This window comes from Chiloscyllium punctatum, chromosome 1 (genome assembly GCF_047496795.1).
Source record: "Chiloscyllium punctatum isolate Juve2018m chromosome 1, sChiPun1.3, whole genome shotgun sequence".
Taxonomy (NCBI): domain Eukaryota; kingdom Metazoa; phylum Chordata; class Chondrichthyes; order Orectolobiformes; family Hemiscylliidae; genus Chiloscyllium; species Chiloscyllium punctatum.
The window spans coordinates 71,559,669-71,579,032 of record NC_092739.1 but is presented as its reverse complement, the minus strand read 5'-3'; the positions used below and the strand labels follow the sequence as shown (position 1 = coordinate 71,579,032).

The following is a 19,364-nucleotide window of genomic DNA, read 5'->3' as shown; positions in this document are numbered from 1 at the left end:
GGAATACCAAATACTTCTCCAAGCCAACCACTACCCTGACTTAGAAATATAAATTTCATGTCTATTACTATCATGGAGTCAAAATCTCACATTGCACTTTACCTACAGCACGTGGACTGCAACGGTTCAAGGCAGCAACTCACGATTGACAGTTAGTCTCCAAGTCTCAAAAGGTGGCATTAGGTACGTCAGGCGATGTAAGCAATTATACTTCATACTGTTAATACCAAGATAAAATGTACTTGGAAATCCAGTGGACAGCTATTTAGCAGTTTAAATGGATGCATAGCTTATGTGATTCACATTATACTGGAGAGGAGTTGAGAGCAACCCCATCTAAGGCCATTGTAATAATGGCCTTAAGAGTTCCCAAGTTATCTGTGAAACTCAGTCTATAACCATCAGAGAGAAAGAGAGCAGATGATAGATTAGATTACATTCCCTACAGTGCGGAAACAGGCCCTTTGGCCCCACAAGTCCACAGTGACCCTCCGAAGAGTAACCCACCCAGACCCATTTCCCTCTGACTAATGCACCTAATACTATATGCACCTAATACTTAGTAAAATCACTGAATGATCAGATTAGGTTAGAGGTTAGATGTCAGATTCCCTCCAGTATGGAAACAGGCCATTCGGCCCCACACCGACCCACTGAAGAGTAACCCACTCAGACCCATTTCCCCTTGACTAACGCGACTAACACTATGGGCAAATTAACATGGCCAATTCACCTGACCTGCACATCTTTCGACTGTGGGAGGAAACCGAGCACTCAGAGGAAACCCACACAGACACTGGGAGAATGTGCAAACTCCACACAGTCAGTCACCCCAGGGTGGAATCAAACCTGGGACACTGGTGCTGTGAGACAGCAGTGCTAACCACTGAGTCGCCGTGCTGCCCCATGAACATTTATACACAAGACCATTGGTTATACTGTTTGATACAAGAAAAAAATCCCACTGCAGCTGAGGGCCTACAGACAACTCATATCCAGCCAAGTATGAAATGTAAAACCAAGGTTCTGCTTGCCCACTTAGGTAAACATAAAAGATCTCATTATGCTACAGTCAGGGGATTTTGCTCAAATGTTAGGCTTGCATGTTTCTCAATCAATATCACAAACAGATTATCAACATTTACGTAATTTGATTGCTAAGAACTGTTTGCAAAATGACTACTGCATGTCTTATACTACAAGAAATAGAAGTCAAAAGTATTTTCATTGTCTGTAAACCACAGACAACTTGATCATGAAAGGTGCTAAATAAATGAATTTTTTGAGAATGAATTGACAATGAAAGAGCACAGAAAGTATTAAATTTTTTTATTGAGATGAAAAATACTTGCACAGTTTTATTAGATTAAGGCATAAAGATAACCTATGGAACAATAGTGTTTTATAATACACAATTTTGTTCCTCAGAAAACCTGCTGCAAACAGGTATATGACATGCACTGTATATATTTTAAAAAATAAAGAAATATAATTCACAATCCTTCAATTCTCATTAGCTTGAACTGATTACCTAGTAAATAATATCTTCATTTGGCATTCTGAAGGAAAAGAACCAGCTATATTGTTAAAATAAGTTTAACAAGAACATGATGCAGCTTTTAATGCAGCAGATACTTTGTGACACTGGATAGAAATATGTGTTCTATCTAAACTAAGTACCATTAGATAACCAAAGAGATCAACTTCCATAATTAAGTGGTTAAATTAGATTCCAAATTCGAATTTCTGAAATAATCCAGCTAAAATGTAAAGGAAATGATCCGACAGTACATAAATGCATCTAATGTTATTGACACCTCAAGCTATTTAATTAAAAAAATCACAAGTAGCTTTTCCAAATTATGTTCCAATGGTTAGATGCAATCATATTAAGATTGAATAACAATACAGTTGAAACTGAGTTCATGATTAAAATACCAAAGTTCACATCAATGCCCTAACAGCACAATGTACACAGGAACCAAAGTAGCAGTTATTATTGTATAATGAAAGATACAATGTACTACTGAAGCAATAAATATTTGGAATGTGACAAGAAAACTACACTAGATTTGGAAGATTTTAAAAACTTAACTTGCAAAATATTCATGAGGTATGTATTTTGCAAACCATCTGAAAGATTTACATTTTGGAATCTTAATTCCAGTTATAAACATAGCTCAAAAGTAATAAAATTATGCAATTATGACAAATGAGGACGCATGAATGTACAATTTGTTTTGATCTATTACACTAGCTAGATGGAATTATTGAAATACATTTGCCATATAGATTTGAGACCTTTTTTCCAAGTTTTTTCAATGCAGCAAATAACGAATGTAAGTTTAATAAAAAAATACACGCGCTGAGGAAACAATACTGGAAACCTTTAAGTCGTACTGCATACAGATTTTAGGTCACATACTACTCAAGTGGGAAGAACAAGACTTAGGGGCAAATTTGCAAAGTTCTTTACAATATGCCGTAAAGAAAGGAATTATTCTTTGCAAACACTAGTGGATTATTCTTGCTTCTGTTTTGTTTACACCCATGATTTATAAGACTTCACTGCTATGAACACTTGGAAGAGATCAAGTGTCTTCAGAGGAGTAAGAATCCTCAACAAGAGTGAGATTTGAGATTTGAGAAACTTTTGAATATTACTTTTACAAAAAGAAATTAAATTGTTTTAGTTACAACAACTTATTAATATAAAATCAGACTGCATTGATTCCACTTAAAATCCTTGGAATTTTAATCAATCGTCCATCACAGGAAGGTTGCTATTCATTTTTTTTTAGTCATTGTAACTTTTCATACTGTGCAATGGTTCCACAAGTTGATTGTGCACGTGCATCAAACCTATTGGGAAATGAAAATATTTTGAGCAAGCAAGCTTACAAAAAATACCAAATTAATAGTTTGTTTTACATGCAGTTTTCTGAACATGCATTAAATGTGATCGCATCTAACAAATTTGGTTTAGATCATCATATAAATAAATCATATCTCAAACTACTAATCGTTACCAAACTCTGCAAGTATATGTAGGAAGAACTATATACTAAGTCACATTTAGAAACATTCATTCTGATATGTGGAGGATTGTGGGTTTGATTGTTGGCATTGTTCAACAAAATAATAAGCAATTTATATTTTTCCTGGTATTTATACAGTGTAAAGACTCAATGTTACTTTTTTTATATTTTTTGATTGGGTTCTGAAATGGGAATAGGACTGTTTTAAATCCAAGAAGTACGAAAGGGATTGCTGCATGCATTTAAAACAAGTCACTTATACTTATTATTGTTTGTTCAATCTGCGAGGGATGTTTCATTGTAAACAAACTGAGAACAAAGAAAATACACAAAAGGGACAAGCAACCGGTAACATGTGGCCGAGTGAGCTATGGATTGCTAACCAACTGTTGATGACAAAAGCCTTTTGCCTGCCAACAACTATATGATTGGCTCCAGGATGGTTGAAAACCTTGTGGATAGGAAAGATGGTGAAGTCACAGGGAAACTACTGGAAAAAAATTCGAAAGGTCATAATTAATCACTACATGAAGAGGTAAGGATGAATCAAGAATGGTCAGCATTACGTTGTCAGAAAGAGACCACATGTAAAACTTGATTTAACTTCGCAAGGTGGTGAGGTCTGTGAATGAGAGTAATGCAATTGAAGCAGTCTATATGGATTTAAGTCAGTGTTTTGACAAGGTGTCTTACTGCCAACTGATTTAAGAAGCTGCAAGCCCACGAGATAGAAAATTGGCTTAGTGGCAACAAAACAGATGACAACTGAAGGGTGTTTGTATGAATTGAATTCAGTATCTAGTGGTGTACCACACTGTTTAGTACTGGTTCCCTTGATGTTTGTAGTGTACGGTCATGATCTAGACCCAAATTAGAAGATATGATCAGCAAGTTCATAGATGACAAAAATTGGTAGCATGATAAATAGTGAGGAGGATAGCCTTACACTACGGGATTATACGGTCAGATGGGTTGAACAGTGGCAAATGGAACTTAATCATGGAAAGGTGGGGGGGGGGGGGGGGAAGAAACATTTCAGAGAGCTAACGAAAATGTATATGTTGACTAGTAGGACTCTCACAAGCATGAAGGATCACAGCAACATTGCAGGTATCAGCACAGATAGATAAGGTGGTATTTTGAATACATGCCTTAATTTGTCAAGGCACCAAATAAAGTAAGTAAAGGTGGTTATGATGGAGCTGATATAACATAAATTCCGCCTCAGCTGGAGTACTATGTGCAGTTCTGGTTGCCACATGGTAAGAAAGATGCATTTGCCAAGTTTCTGCAGGACGTCTTTGGAAAGAGACTAGATGGACTGGGGTTGGATTTTTCTTATAGTAGGAAAGACTTGGAAGGAGGGAGAGAATGGGTTAAGCTGTTCCAAGTTCTGAGGGGCATAGATCTGGAAACATATTTCCCTTTAGTAGAGGCGTCATGAACCAGGGATACAGCTTTAAAAGTAAGGAACAGGCGGTTTAAGAGTGGATTTGAGGGGGAAAAAAAAGCAAGCAAGAGTAGGGTGAGTATCTGGAACTCACTGCCTAAAATGGCGTCAGAGTTGTTGCCATCAAGATATTGAAGAACTTTTTAGATGAGCACTTGAAACACCACAGCACACAAGGCTACAGGCCAAATGGGAATCAAATAGATATTTGATGACTGGCATGGACACAATGGACCAAACAATTTCTGTAAAAACTCTGACCCTCCATAACCGTTAGAATTCAGAAGAAAGCTGATTTCTCTCATCAGTTGCTGTAAGCAACTGATTTTAACCAATAAGTCAACAACCTTATAACTTGAGAGCTAGTCATTCTATGCCTCCTGTAGGCAGGTAAAAGTACTTGAAGAAGAGATAGATCATCAAATAGCAAGTGCCGGGAAAACAAAATGAGTATCTGAGTGAACTCTTTGGACAGGGATCACTAAACTACCTTTTCAGTTTTCCCTCTACCCATATCATTCTATCTACATGCGTTCATCTGTCCAGTGAGTTTTGTAAGGTGGTGAGAGCTTCAACTAGAAGAATTGTGGATCAATAGTTCATAATTATTTACCTATCCCAATGAGATCATCCCTTATTCTTCCAAATTGATGAGACCAGTTATAAGAACTTTTTTTTAAAATTCCTGTACTCTTAACCCCTTGCAATAAAGGGCAACATGCCATTTGCCTCCCTAATTGCTTGCTGTACCTGCATATTTTCTGATATTTCTATATGAACACATCCAAGACTCTTGAAGACATCAGCACTTAATTTGCACAACTTTTAAAAATATTGTGCTGAAGGCCCTCATGGCACAGTAGTAGTATCCCTGCCTGTGGGCTGAGAGATCGGAGTTTAAGTCCCAGAGGTGTGTAATTACATCCCTGAACAGGTTGATTTAAAAAAAATAAGTTAAATATTCCCTAGCTTTTATCATGAGCATCTGTACCTACCTTGGAAATACTTCACTGTTTTAACTTTAAGTTCCAAGGTCGCATCATCATCACAAACAAAAGTGGTATGAGGGTGCTGCTGGAAGGCAGAAACAGTCCACATGTGATTTACTCCCTCTTCTATTGCCTTGTACAATGCAAATGCCTTGTGTGCTCCTGTGATGAGGATCATAACCTACTAACACAAGTGACAAGAAATTTAGTTCAGTTTATCTTCACAACACGCTATTAAATCTAGGAGAAGATTATACATAGCTGCATTCACAGATCCATTAACATACTAGCGGTTGGGCAAAAAAAAAACATGCAGTTGAACTAAGAGCAATCATATCAGGCTCTCAAGTGATCTGACGATGCCAATTATAAAAGTCCTTCTCTACATCTCCTGCCAACAAACCAAACTTAAACCTATAAGTTGGGTTATTCATTGACATACAATTTACAAACTAAGTTTATAAACTGCCTTTTGATTATGTTACCAAAGTCCCAAAAACATATGAACCTTTCCTCTCCAAACTTCATATCTATGGTGTCAGTTGAAGTGGGAGGAGCAACAGCAAAGACCAGAGGTCTGATAGGAAGGTAAATTTGAAGTGTAAGCTTACCTTATGTGCAGGCAGAGCGCACGCTGAACTGCTGGGTAAATGAGGCTTTATATTTGGGCGGCTACATTACTGGGGTAGTCTCCTCCATGCACCCTCCTCCTCGTCTAACTAAAAAAGGTTCTGTGAGCCACATTGGTAAGTGGACTAATGTTTAGTTGTTATTAGTTTTTCAGTCGTCTCATTAGGAATTTAGAATAGTGGGAATGGAGGTTAAAGCAGCTGAATGTTCTCTTGCAGAATGTGGGAAGTAAAGATGTCCTGCCGACTGCATGTATGGGGAGTGCATCCAACTGCAGCTTCTCAAAAAGCACATTAGGGAGAAGGAGCTGGACTCAGATGAACTTCAGATCATTCAGGAGGCGGAAGGGGTTATTGAGAGAAGTTACAGGAAGGTAGCCACAGGTCAGGTACAAGGAGGTAGATAGGTTACCATCAGGGAACGGACAGGAAACCAACAGGCAGTGCAGGGATCTCCTGTGGCCGTTCCCCCTCAACAGTAAGTATACCATTTTGGATATTATTGGGGGATGACTTACCAAGGGTAAGCAATGGGGCACGGGTCTCTGGCACAAAATCTGTCCCTGTTGCTCAGAAGGGAGTGGGGAAGAGTAGCAGAGCATTAGTCAAGGGGGACCCAGTGGTTAGGGGGACAGATGGAAGGTTCAGTGGGAACGAGACAGACTCACGGTTGGTGTGTTGCCTCCCAGGTGCCAGGGCTCTTGACACCACTGATCGTGTTTTCGGGATCCCTGAGGGGGAGGGGGAGCAGCCCCAAGTTGAGGTCCACATAGGCACTAACGACATAGACAGGAAGAGAGATGGGGATTTAAGGCAGAGATTCAGGGAGCTAGGGTAGAAAGTTAAAGCTAGAACAAACAGTTGTCGTCTCTGGTTTGTTGCCCGTGCCACGTGCTAGCGAGGCGAGGAATAGGAAGAGAGAGGAGTTAAACCCTTGGCTACAGGGATGATGCAGGAGGGAGGGTTTTGGATTCCTGGATAATTGGGGCTCTTTCTGGGGTACGGGGGACTTCTACAAACAGGATGGTCTTCACCTGAACCAGAGGGGTACCAATATCCTGGTGGGGGTGTTGCTAATGCTCTTTAGGTGGATTTAAACTAATTCAGCAGGGGAACCCAAATTGTACTTAGAGTATACAGGAGGTTGAGAGTATTAAGGTCTGAAATAAGGTTTCAAGAGGGCACTAGCATGCAAAGCCAGGAGCATCCAGAATAAGGTGGGAGAACTTGCAGCAGCATGGGTTGGTACCTGGGACTTCAATTTTGTGGCCATTTTGGAGACATGGGAAGAGCAGGGACAGGAATGGTTGCTGCAGGTCCCGGGATTTAGAGGTTTCAGGGGGTTGGCATTGTTAGCAAGGACAGTATTACAGTCGCAGAAAGGACGTGAGAGGACTCATCTGCTGAGGTAGTATGGGCTAAGGTTACAAACAGGAAAGGAGAGCTCACCCTGTTGGGAGATTTCTATATTTCCAGAGATGTAGAGGAAAGGATAACAAAGATGATGCTTGATCAGAGCGAGAGTGACAGCGTAGTTGTTATGGGGGACTTTAACTTTCCAAATATTGATGGGAATACTATAGTTCAAGCGCTTTAGATGGGTCAGTTTTTGTCCATTGGGTCCAGGAGGGTTTCCTGACAGGCCAACAAGGGACGTGGCCACATTAGATTTGGTACTGGGTAAAGAACCCGGCCAGGATTTAGAATTGGAGGTAGGTGAGCACTTTGGTGATACTGACCACAATTCGGTTATGTTTACTTTAGTGATGGAAAGTGATCGGTATATACCGCAGGGCAAGAGTTATAGCTGGGGGAAAGGCAATTACGATGCAATTAAGCAAGATTTAGAATGCATAGAATGGAGAAGAAAACCGTAGGGGATGGGCAGAATTGAAATGTGGAGCTTATTCAAGGACAAAGGGGAGCTTAATGTTCCAGGATACAAATGCTACAGGAAGGACAGAAAAGGAGGCAAAAGAGGATGGGGACTGGCGTTTTTGACAAGTGATAGCATTATAGCTGTGCTGAGGGATGATATTCCTGGAAATACATCCAGGGAAGTTATTTGGGTGGAACTGAGAAATAAGAAAGGGATGATCACCTTATTGGGATTGTATTATAGACCCCCTAATAGTCAGAGGGAAATTGAGAAACAAATTTGTAAGGACATCTCAGCTATCTGTAAGAATAATTGGGTGTTTATGGCAGGGGATTTTAACTTTCCAAACATAGACTGGGACTGCCATAGTGTTTAGGGTTTAGATAGAGAGGAATTTGTGTGTACAAGAAAATTTTCTGATTCAGTATGTGGATGTACCTACTAGAGAAGGTGCAAAACTTGACGTACTCTTGGGAAATAAGGCAGGGCAGGTGACTGAGGTGTCAGTGGGGGAGCACTTTGGGGCCAGTGACCATAATTCTATTCGATTTAAAATAGTGATGGAAAAGGATAGACCAGGCCAAAAAGTTGAAGTTCTAAATTGGAGAAAGGCCAATTTTGATAGTATTAGGCAAGAACTTTCGAAAGCTGATTGGGGGCAGATGTTCGCAGGTAAAGGGACGGCTAGAAAATGGGAAGCCTTCAGAAATGAGAATCCAGAGAAAGTATATTCCTGTTAGGGTGAAAGGAAAGGCTGGTAGGTATAGGGAATGCTGGATGATGAAAGAAATTGAGGGTTTGGTTAAGAAAAAGAAGGAAGCATATGTAAGGTATAGACAGGATATATCGAGTGAATCCTTAGAAGAGTATAAAGAAAGTAGGAGTATACTTAAGAGGGAAATCAGGAGGGCAAAAAGGGGACATCAGATAGCTTTGGCAAATAGAATTAAGGAGAATCCAAAGGGCTTTTAAAAATACATTAAGGACAAAAGGGTAACTAGGGAGAGAATAGGACCCCTCAAAGATCAGCAAGGGGGCCTTTGTGTAGAGCCACAGAAAATGGGGGTGTTACTAAATGAGTATTTTGCATCAGTATTTACTGTGGAAAAGGATATGGAAGAAATAGACTGTAGGGAAATAGATGGTGACATCTTGCAAAATCTCCAGATTACAGAGATGGAAGTGCTGGATGCCTTGAAACGGGTAAAGGTGGATAAATCTCCAGGACCTGATCAGGTGTACCCTAGAACTCTGTGGGAAGTTAGAGAAGGGATTGCTGAGCTTCTTGCTGAGAAATTTGTATCATCGATAGTCACAGGTGAGGTGCCGGAAGACTGGAGGTTGGCTAACGTGGTGCCACTGTTTAAGGGTGGTAAGGACAAGCCAGGGAAATATACACCAGCGAACCCAACGTCAGTGGTGGGAAAGTTGTTGGAGGGTATCCTGAGGGACAGGATGTTCATGTATTTGGAAAGGCAAGGACTGATTTGGGATAGTCAACGTGGCTTTGTGCGTGGGAAATCATGTCTTACAAACCTGATTCAGTTTTTTGAGGAAGTAACAAAGAAGATTGATGAGGCCAGAGCGATAGATGTCAGTAAGGCGTTCGACAAGGTTCCCCATAAGAGACTGATTTAGCAAGGTTAGATCTCACGGAATACAGGGAGCCATTTGGATACAGAACTGGCTCAAAGGTAGGAGACAGAGGGTGGTGGAGGAGGGTTGTTTTTCAGACTGGAGGCCTGTGACCAGTGGAGTGTCACAAGGATCAGTGCTGGATCCTCAACTTTTTGTCATTTACATAACTGATTTGGATGCATGCATAAAAAGGTACAGTTAATAAGTTTGCAGATGACATCAAAATTGGAGGTGTAGTGGACAGCGAAGAGGGTTACCTCAGATTACCAAAAGATCTTGACCAGATGGGCTACAGAAAAGGCAGATGGAATTTAATTCAGATAAATGCGAGGTGCTGCATTTTGGGAAAGTAAATCTCAGCAGGACTTCTACACTTAATGGTAAGGTCCTTGGGAGTGTTGCTGAACAAAGAGGCCTTGGAGTGCAGGCTCATAGCTCCTTGAAAGTGGAGTCATAGGTAGATAGGATAGTGAAGGTGGCATTTGGTATGGTTTCTTTTATTGGTCAGAGTACTGAGTACAGGAGTTGGGAGGTCATGTTGTGGCTGTACAGGACATTGGTTTGACCACTGTTGGAATACTGCATGCAATTCTGGTCTCCTTCCTAGCGGAAAGATATTGTGAAACTTGAAAGGGTTCAGAAAAGATTTACAAGGATGTTGCCAGGGTTGGAGGATTTGAGCCATAGGGAGAGGCTGAACAGGCTGGGGCTGTTTTCCCTGAAGCATTGGAGGCTGAGGGGTGACCTTAAAGAGGTTTACAAAATTATGAGGGGCATGAATAGGATAAATAGGGAAAGTCTTTTCCCTGGGTTTGGGAAGTCCAGAACTAGAGGGCATAGGTTTAGGGTGAGTGGGGAAAGATATAAAAAGGACTTAAGGGGCAACTTTTTCACACAGAGGGTGGTACGTGTATGGAATGAGCTGGTAGAGGAAGTGGTGGAGGCTGGTACAATTGCAACATTTAAGAGGCATTTGGAAGGCTTTGGATGGGTATGGGCCGGGTGCTGGCAGGTGGGACTAGATTGGGTTGGGATATCTGGTCGGCATGGACAGGTTGGACTGAAGGGTCGGTTTCCATGCTGTACATCTCTAATAACTAACAACTACTGCAGGTCCTTGATAGGTATGTACCTGCCAGGCAGGCAGGAAGTTGTCAAGCACAGGAGCCCTGGTTTACAAAGGAATTTAAATCTCTTGTCAAGAGAAAGGCGGCAGCTTATGTTAGAATAAGATGTGAAGGCTCAGTTAGAGCACTTGAGAGTTACAAGTTAACCAGGAAAGACCTAAAAAAAAGAGTTAAGAGGAGCCAGGAGAGGACACGAGCAGTTGTTGGCGGATAGGATCAAGGAAAACCCTAAAGCCTTCTATAGGTATATCAGGAATAAAAGAATGACTAGAGTAAGATTAGGGCCAATCAAGGATAGTAGCAAGAAGTTGTGCATGGAGTCAGAGGAGGTAGGAGAAGCACTAAATGAATATTTTTCATCAGTACTCACATTAGAAAAAGACAATGCTGGTGAGGAAAATACAGAGATACACGCTACTAGACTAGATAGAATTGAGGTTCACAAGGAGATGGTGTTAGCAATTCTGGAAAATGTAAAAATCGATAAGTCCACTGGGCTGAATGGGATTGCTTCTAGGTTTCCATGGGAAGCCAGGGAGGAGTTTGCAGAGCCTTTGGCTTTGACCTTTATGTTGTCATTGTCTACAGGAATAGTGCCAAAAGACTGGAGGATAGCAACTGTTGTCCCCTTGTTCAAGGGGTGTAGAGACAACCCTGGTAATTATAGACCAGTGAGCCTTCATTTGGTAGTGAGTAAAGTTTTGGACAAGGTTGTAAGATTTATAATCATTTGAAAAGGAAAAAGTCAATTAGGGATAGTTAAACACTGTTTTGTGAAGGGCAGGTAAGGCAAACCTTACTGAGCTCTTTGACAGGTAACCAAACAGGTGGATGAGGGTAAAGCGGTTGATTTGGTATATATGGATTCCAATAAGGCGTTTGATAGGATTCCCCACAGTAGGCTATTATACAAAATAGAGGCACAGGATTGAGGGTGATTTAGTGGTTTGGATCAGAAATTGGCTAGCTGAAAGACAGAGGGTGGTGATTGATGGGAAATGTTTATCCTGGAGTTCAGTTACTAGTCGTGTACCGCAAGGATCTCTTTTGGGGCCACTGCTGTTCATCATTTTTATAAACGACCTGGATGAGGGTGGAGAAGGATGGGTTAGTATATTTTCAGATGATACTAAGGTCATGATTTGGAGATGCCGGTGTCGGACGGGGGTGTACAAAGTTAAAGGTGGTTGACAACCACCTGATGAAGGAGCAGCTAGTGTGCTTTCAATTAAACCTGTTGGACTATAACCTGGTGTTGTGTGATTTTTAACTTTTGACACTAAGGTTGGTAGAGTTGTAGATGTTGTAGGTTACACAGGGACAAAGATAGGCTGCAGAGCTGGGTTGAGAGGTGGTAAATGGTGTTTAATAGAGAAAAATGTGAGGTGATTCACTTTGAAAGGGGCAACAGGAATGCAGAGTATGGACTAATGGTAAGATTCTTGGTAGTGTTGATGAGCAAAGAGATCTCGGTGTCCATGTACATAGATCCCTGAAAGTTGCCACCCAGGTTGATAGGGTTGGAAGGAAGCATAGGGTGTGTTAGCTTTTATTAGTCAAGGGACTGAGTTTTGGAACCAAGAGGTCATGCTAGTATGGAGAGGTCTTATGAGGAAGGTTGAGGGACTTGAGGCGGTTTTCATTACACAGAAGGTTGAGAGGTGACTTAATTGAGACACACAAGATAATCAGAGGATTAGGTAGAGTGGGCAGTGAGAGCCTTTTTCCTTGAATGGAGATGGCTAGCATGAGGGGTTGTTGCTTTAAATTTGGGGGGGGGGGGGGAAAGAGAGAAGAGATAGGTACAGGACAGATGTCAGAGGTAGTTTCTTTATGCAGAGAGTAGTAGAGATTTGGAATACACTGCCTGCAATAGTGGTAGACTCACCAACGTTAAGGCATTTAAATGGTCATTGGATAGTCATATGGATGAAAATGCAATTGTGTAGATTAGGTGGCCTTGAGAATGGTTCAATATTAAGGGCTGAAAAGCCTGTACTGCGCTGTAATGCTCTATGTTCTAAACTGTGGAATTGAATAATAGAGAATTTCTTCAAACGACTTGCCTGCCACAAAGAACCCTGAAAAGCTTGGAATATTACATGTATTACCTGTATTGGATTTCAACCGACTGCCATGATTATTGCCAAGTAAAAGCAGCTGATCGGAAGAATCCTTACAGAAAGGCAACCATGTCTCTAGCCAAGAATTTATCTCCTTAAATCTATATTCATTACCACATGGCATGGGTAATATTTTTAAAGATTACAAGTCAAGTCCTTCTACTCAATGGCTACTGCCTCCTTTCATGAGGCCTAAATCACCTTGTGTGTGACTGGTTCCAACTACAAGAGCTCCAGCTGATCAATTTCTCTCTCCAGAAACTTTAGATATGCTTCATTATGATATTTTACTTTGGTAACCATAGTTGAATAAGTGGAGGATGGTGTGGGAAACTAAGTTTGACACAAACACACAGACTTTGAGGCCAAAGTCTTAGACTTTTCTGAATTGCAAAAGGGCACGTACAGCAGTTTTCCCTGGGGCATCAGAGGCTGAGGGGTGACCTTATAGAGGATTACAAAATCATGAGGGGCATGGATAGGATAAATAGACCAGGTCTTTTCCCTGGCATGGAGGAGTCCAGAACTAGAGGGCATAGGTTTAGAGTGAGAGGGCAAAGATATAAAAGGGACCTAAAGGGCAACTTTTTCAGGCAGAGGGTAGTGCATGTATGGAATAAGCTGCCAGAGAAAGTGGTGGAGGTTGGTACAATCACAACATTTAAAAGGCATCTGGATGGGTATATGAAGAGGAAGGGTTTAGAGGGATATGGGCCAAGTGCTGGCAAATGGGACCAGATTAGGTTAGGATATTTGGTCAGCATGGACAAGTTGGACTGAAGGGTCTGTTTCCATGCTGTACGTCTCCATGACGTTTGCTGCTCCAACAAAATGACATCCCATAAAGACACCCTTGGCAAAGACAAATTCAGCAGGAGAAAAGAAAGGGAGGTGGGATGGCAGACAGAGGGCAGACTCAAGTATCTTGCTGTAGCAGGGAGAGATGTATAGCAGCTTCCAAACCCCAACAGCTACTAACAGTTAAAATTCGGGTTCTGCGGGAGCTTGAGCCTGCCCTCTCATGCTCCATCTGCTGTTCCAAATTTAAAAAATAAAATCCAAGGCCTCACAAGTGGTTTATTTTATTGGCTGGAACAGACTACTTGTCACCTCTGTCTCACCTCTCTTCACACAAAAAAAACCAACAAAATACACCTCTGAAAGCTATATCTTCGTCATATTATACATCACCTCTTTGGCATCCATCACTGTTCCAACACCTACAGTTAATGCCATGGTAGGTACTTTTGACAAGTCACCATCAAAAAACCTTGCGTTTGCCAGAATGGTTTCTTTCGCCAATGTTTTCACCCTTGTTCTTGATACCAGGCTTGATCCAGGCTCGTTGAAAGCAATGTGTCCATCAGGACCAATACCTGGTAGAAATAAAAGTTGACCTTTGTTCTATAAACAATATAATGTACTTTGAGTGAGCATTAACATATACAGTAATACTGAAAATATAATTGTTACACTATTGGAAGTGATTCAAAATATTGACACATTTAAATGCTTGATCAGTAAATCAGTTTTAAAATGGCACAAAACAGAATTGAGTACATGTCCAGCAGTACAACTATCACAAAATATTTCCAAAAATGTTTTCTCAATAAGAAGTTCAAAAATAGTGTTCAGCAGCACTGACAGTAGTTTGTAAATGTGCTGGTAACTTCACATTTGCAAGCAATAAGGGAATTCTGCTAGCTTGTCATGTGACACAGCTATCACATACCAAATAACTCAAGTTGAAAACGTTTTGTAAACACATTAAGTGTTTTTGTCTCAGATGTGGCTTAGAAGGTTATACTTTTAGTAGCATCAGGAGATTGTTGGTTGAAGTCCCAATGTAGAGACTCAAAGTCATTATGCAACACCGGAGTTCTGAACTGTTGAGATTCTCTCTTTTGGATGCGATGTTAAACAAAGGCTGGTTTATTTAGATGGGCAAAGTGTACATTTTCTGTAGTTTGCTGCAATTGATTGGAGTTACCCTTTCAGCACATTTTAAAGCTTGCTTATTAAAATATTGATTCAGCTGTGTTTTTTTTCAACCAAGAGTGTACGCAAACTATTTCTTGCTTCAGTGCAACTGTAGCCTTGAGCCTTGGTTGTTAAAATTCAACTTCAGCTCTGGTGAAAAAAAAAGAGTTACTGTAAAGAAAGGACTACTCACAACTGCTACTTTGTTCAACTTGCCACCAACTGCAGTAAGCTTGCCGCCACTGCTGTGAGCACATCATAAACCCCCAGCCTGTGCTATTCTATGGCAGTGCACATAATACAAATTCAACTTTGTGTTATGTGTTAAGTATATCGATGCACAACTATTATGTGCACCAATGAGATCTCACACTTACATATACTGACTGGGTTATGGGCTTAGATGACTATTACGTTGGCAGCTAGCCACTCAATGAACATGGTGACCTTACGCTTGCAACTTCTCATGCTAGAGTATCACGTCACAATGTGAAGCAGATACCTTAAGACATTGTGCTTTTGAAATCGTTGCAATGAGTGGCAAATTTCAGCATGTCTATGGAGGAAGAAATGATAATGCTGAGTTCAATGGGACTTCTTCAGGCTTCACACTTGTTGCCCCTGCCCTTCTAGGCAACAGAAGCAATGGGCATGGAGGTGCTGAAGCAATTTGTGCACATAGTGAACTCTGTCAACTTCAGCCAAGGTACGGCAGTGGAGACGACAACATTTGTTCAAGCTAGTACATGAAGGTTGCTTGTGTCAAACTTGTACTGTTGCAGATACACATACTCAACCATGTGCAGAGTATTCCATTTCAATCATGCCTTGTAGATATGAAGGCAGATAATAGTAGCATATCATTGGCACTAAAATACTTTCAATAAGATAACATTTGATCTTCTACTTCAGCTCTAAAGTTGTGCCATATTCCCATATCTCCTAATTCCCCTATTATATAAAAATTGATTGTGCTACCTTCAACAAGAGCACTCTTAACTCTCTGGATAGAAATAAAAGGATCAATAGAGTCAGAATTGTCCAGCACAGATACAGACCCTTTGCTCCAACTTGTCCATGCCAATTAGATATCCTAAATAAATCTTGTCCCATTTGGCCCATCTCCCACCAAACCTTTCCTGTGCATATACTCATGCAGATGCTTTTTAAAATGTTATTGTACCAACCTCCACCAACTCCTCTGGCAGCTCATTCCATACACACACCACACTATGCATGAAGTTATCATCCCTTTAGGTCCCTTTTAAATCTTTCCCCTCTCACCTTAAACCTATACCATCTAGTTTTGGACTCCCCTATCCTCATAAGAAGACCTTGTCTGTTCACCATGTCCATGCCCTTCATTATTTTATAAACCTCTACAAGGTCATCCCTCAGCCTCCAACATGCCAGGGAAAATAGCCCCAGCCTACTCAGCCTCTCGATATAAGCTTGAACCCTCCAACCCTAACAACATCCTGATGAATCTTTTCTGAACCCTTCCGTGTTTAACACTTTCCTGTAGCAGGGAGACCAGAATTGAATGCAGTATCCCAAAAATGACAACCAAAGTCCTGTACAGCTGCAACATTATACTCAATGCACTGACCAAATGCCTTCTTCACTACCTGTTTACCTGTGACACCACCTGCAAGGTCTCTTGAAACTGTACCCCAAAGTCTCTGTTCGGCAATACTTCCCAGGGCTCTACCATTAATGTGTAAGTACTGCCCGGATTTGTCAATTCAAAAAAGACGTGTTCCAACTCATCCCTGAATTCCCTTATGTCAAGGCAGAGTGTCAATCCCATTTCTAAACTGCCTGGACAAGGGAACCATCATTCTGGCATCTACCTTACCAAGACACGAAGGCGTTTTGGGTTTCAGTCTGTTCACTTCTCGTTATAAAATTCTAGGAACACAAACCCATCATATAGGAGGGGTATTGGGAGCTTGTAGGTCAGCCACTAGCTGCAGCCTCTGACATATTCTAGTAATTTCAGAATGTGTATGGCTGGTCTAGGCAAATTGAGTGTTGGGCAATAATGAGTCCATTACATTGGCAGGTGTGGATTTGGCAACAGTAATGCCACTCAATGGTCAAACAGTGATCAGGCTGCCCACTCAAGGTGATGATTAGTTGGCACTCAAGTGGCCTGTATGTCACTTGCAACTTATTACCCAAGCTTGTTCAAGTCTTTCTGCTTAATTTTCTCAATTTTTTTATGATAGAGGCTGGGAAAGATAGTGGCTTATTTTTTCAATGTAAAGCACTCTGCAGTTCTATATATTTACATTATTAAATCAATCCAAGTTAGTTTACACATTTCAGAGTTTTATTAATCATAGACTTCAATCCATCATACTAGCAATAGCTTGAACACGGATACGTTCTTCACGTGAACACAACAAATCTAAGGACACCAAACAACACGTGTAGATCAAATCAAAATCTGCACTTTTCCCAAGATCCTTTTGCAGAAGACCACACCATTCACTACAGACCCTTTTCCTGAACTATGATAACTTCAAACTGATATGAATAACTGACAAAACAAAAAGGCTACTACATCAACTTTCTTTAATGGAATTTTAAATGAATTCTATTAAAATAGCTGTGAAAGTCATTTAGCACAAGGTAACACACTAAATCATGCAGTTCAACCTGAGTACAAATATCTCAATAGGTTTGACTGAAGCCAGAATATATGATATAAAAGCTGCAGCTTCTATTTTCTCAGCAGCATGCTTTATTCTATAATACCCATTAGCAATTCTTGTGGTGGTGCTTATATACAGATGCACACAAATCATACCTCCGACAAACAGTTCAATTCCTCCAGCTTCAGCAATCTTCCGTTCGAAAGCATCACACTCTGCCTGCAGATCTGGTGCATTGCCATCAAGAATATGAGCATTCTTTGGGTCTATATCAATGTGCTTGAAAAAGGTATTCCACATATAGGAGTGGTAGCTTTCTGGATGGTCCCTCGGAAGTGCTAAGTGTCAAAATTAAAAATGAAATTTGTTTAAAAGAACCAAGTAAAGCCATAAAGTTGGCTTTGTATATTTGTGAACTACTACAAGTGAACAGTTGGAAATAATTACTCTATAAAAGCAAAGCATGTATATTCTACACTTCTAGAATTTGTGTTACGATGGTCTTCTTGAGGAAAAGTGAAGTACGCAGACCACTAAGAGAAATAGCAACATATTCCCACAAAAAAAACCAAAGGAGGTCTTTTCTTTGGCTGAACACATACTTCAGGGCATTTTTAAAAAGCCATCAGGATTGAATATGAACAACTCAAAGCAGTATGTAGTTTCCTGCCTTTTATGCTTGCATGTCAGCATATGGCAGCATGGTGGCTTAGTGATTAGCACTACTGCCTCACAGAGCCAGGGACCCAGATTTAATTCCAGCCTTTGCGACTATCTGTGTGCAGTTTGCATGTTCTCCTGCGTCTGCATGGATTTCCACCGGAGGCTTCCCCTCTCAGTCAAAACATGTGCAGGTTAGGTAAATTGGACCTGCTAAGTTGCTCGATAGTGTCCAACGATGCATAGGTTAGGTAGATTAGCCATGGGAAATGTGGGGCTATGGGGATTGGACAGGGGTTGGGTTCGGGTGGGATGCTCCTTGGAAGGTTGGTGCAGACTCGATAGGCTGAATAGCCTTTACCTGCACTTTAGGGATTCTATGTCATTGATGCGTAGGTTATAACAAGTGAGCACAAACGGTCTTCCATTTTAATAAGTGCAAACACTACAAAATACACAACCACATTCTCGCAATGTATACTTTCCTTTACAACTTTACCACAGCTTGGTAAATATCAACACAGCAAATCTTTAATAAAAATTTCTTTTTAAAAAGTAAAGGTATTAGCAAAGATTGTAAATGAAAATCTGAAGATGAAAAAGAAATAAATACTCATGATCAATTTCAGTACCTCCAATAAAATGATAGAGATGATAGAGATTTTAAGTAAAAATAAAGCGCGGGAGAAACTCAGCAATGGGGGGGTGGGGGTGGAGAGAAGGAGAGACAGAATTAACATGGAGTCCATTATGACTTGTCTTTAGAGCTGAAGGAGGCTGGAAAATTATGTTTTATGCTGTTGACAAAGAGGGAGAAGCAACAATTTGGAATGGATGGCAAGAGCTCCCAAAGCAAAAGACAAAGGACTTACTAAAGTAAGGAGAAACACAGAAACTATAAAGTGCAAGTAAATTGCTTTCACCTTGGTGGTGTGTTTGGGCCTCAAACAGTGAGGAGATAAAAAGGCAAGTGCTACCTGTGATTGTGTTGGGCCGAGGAAGAGAGAAGAAATATAAGTAAGGGAGGAAGTATCAGGACTGAAGATGAGTGGGTCAGGGTGTCCCATGTGCCTGATATTCAGCAAGATACCACTAAATCGTCTTCCTCTCCCCTCATTAGCATTACAGTCTTTTGCTTTGGATACCCTGACCATCTGTTCCACTTGCTTCTCTTCCCCTTTTGTCAACAGC

General features: G+C 40.8%; 2 protein-coding genes across 2 annotated transcripts in view; one reads left to right on the top strand and one right to left on the bottom strand.

The window, feature by feature from the left end:
* Positions 1-1,312: 1,312 nt before the first annotated feature.
* gnpda2 (glucosamine-6-phosphate deaminase 2) overlaps positions 1,313-19,364 on the bottom strand; it is a 35,515-nt gene continuing 17,463 nt past the window's right edge. Inside the window, exons 4-7 of the mRNA XM_072568332.1 lie at positions 17,669-17,851; positions 14,065-14,249; positions 5,484-5,658; positions 1,313-2,862 (exon numbers count right to left, since the gene is read on the bottom strand). Coding sequence (XP_072424433.1) covers positions 2,798-2,862; positions 5,484-5,658; positions 14,065-14,249; positions 17,669-17,851 — 608 coding nt within the window. The 3' untranslated portion in view covers positions 1,313-2,797. The remainder of the gene's footprint in view (positions 2,863-5,483; positions 5,659-14,064; positions 14,250-17,668; positions 17,852-19,364) is intronic.
* Positions 3,102-19,364, top strand: part of LOC140476170 (protein YIPF5-like) — a 75,491-nt gene continuing 59,228 nt past the window's right edge. Inside the window, exon 1 of the mRNA XM_072568351.1 lies at positions 3,102-3,573. The gene's annotated coding sequence lies outside the window, so the exon portion shown is untranslated. The remainder of the gene's footprint in view (positions 3,574-19,364) is intronic.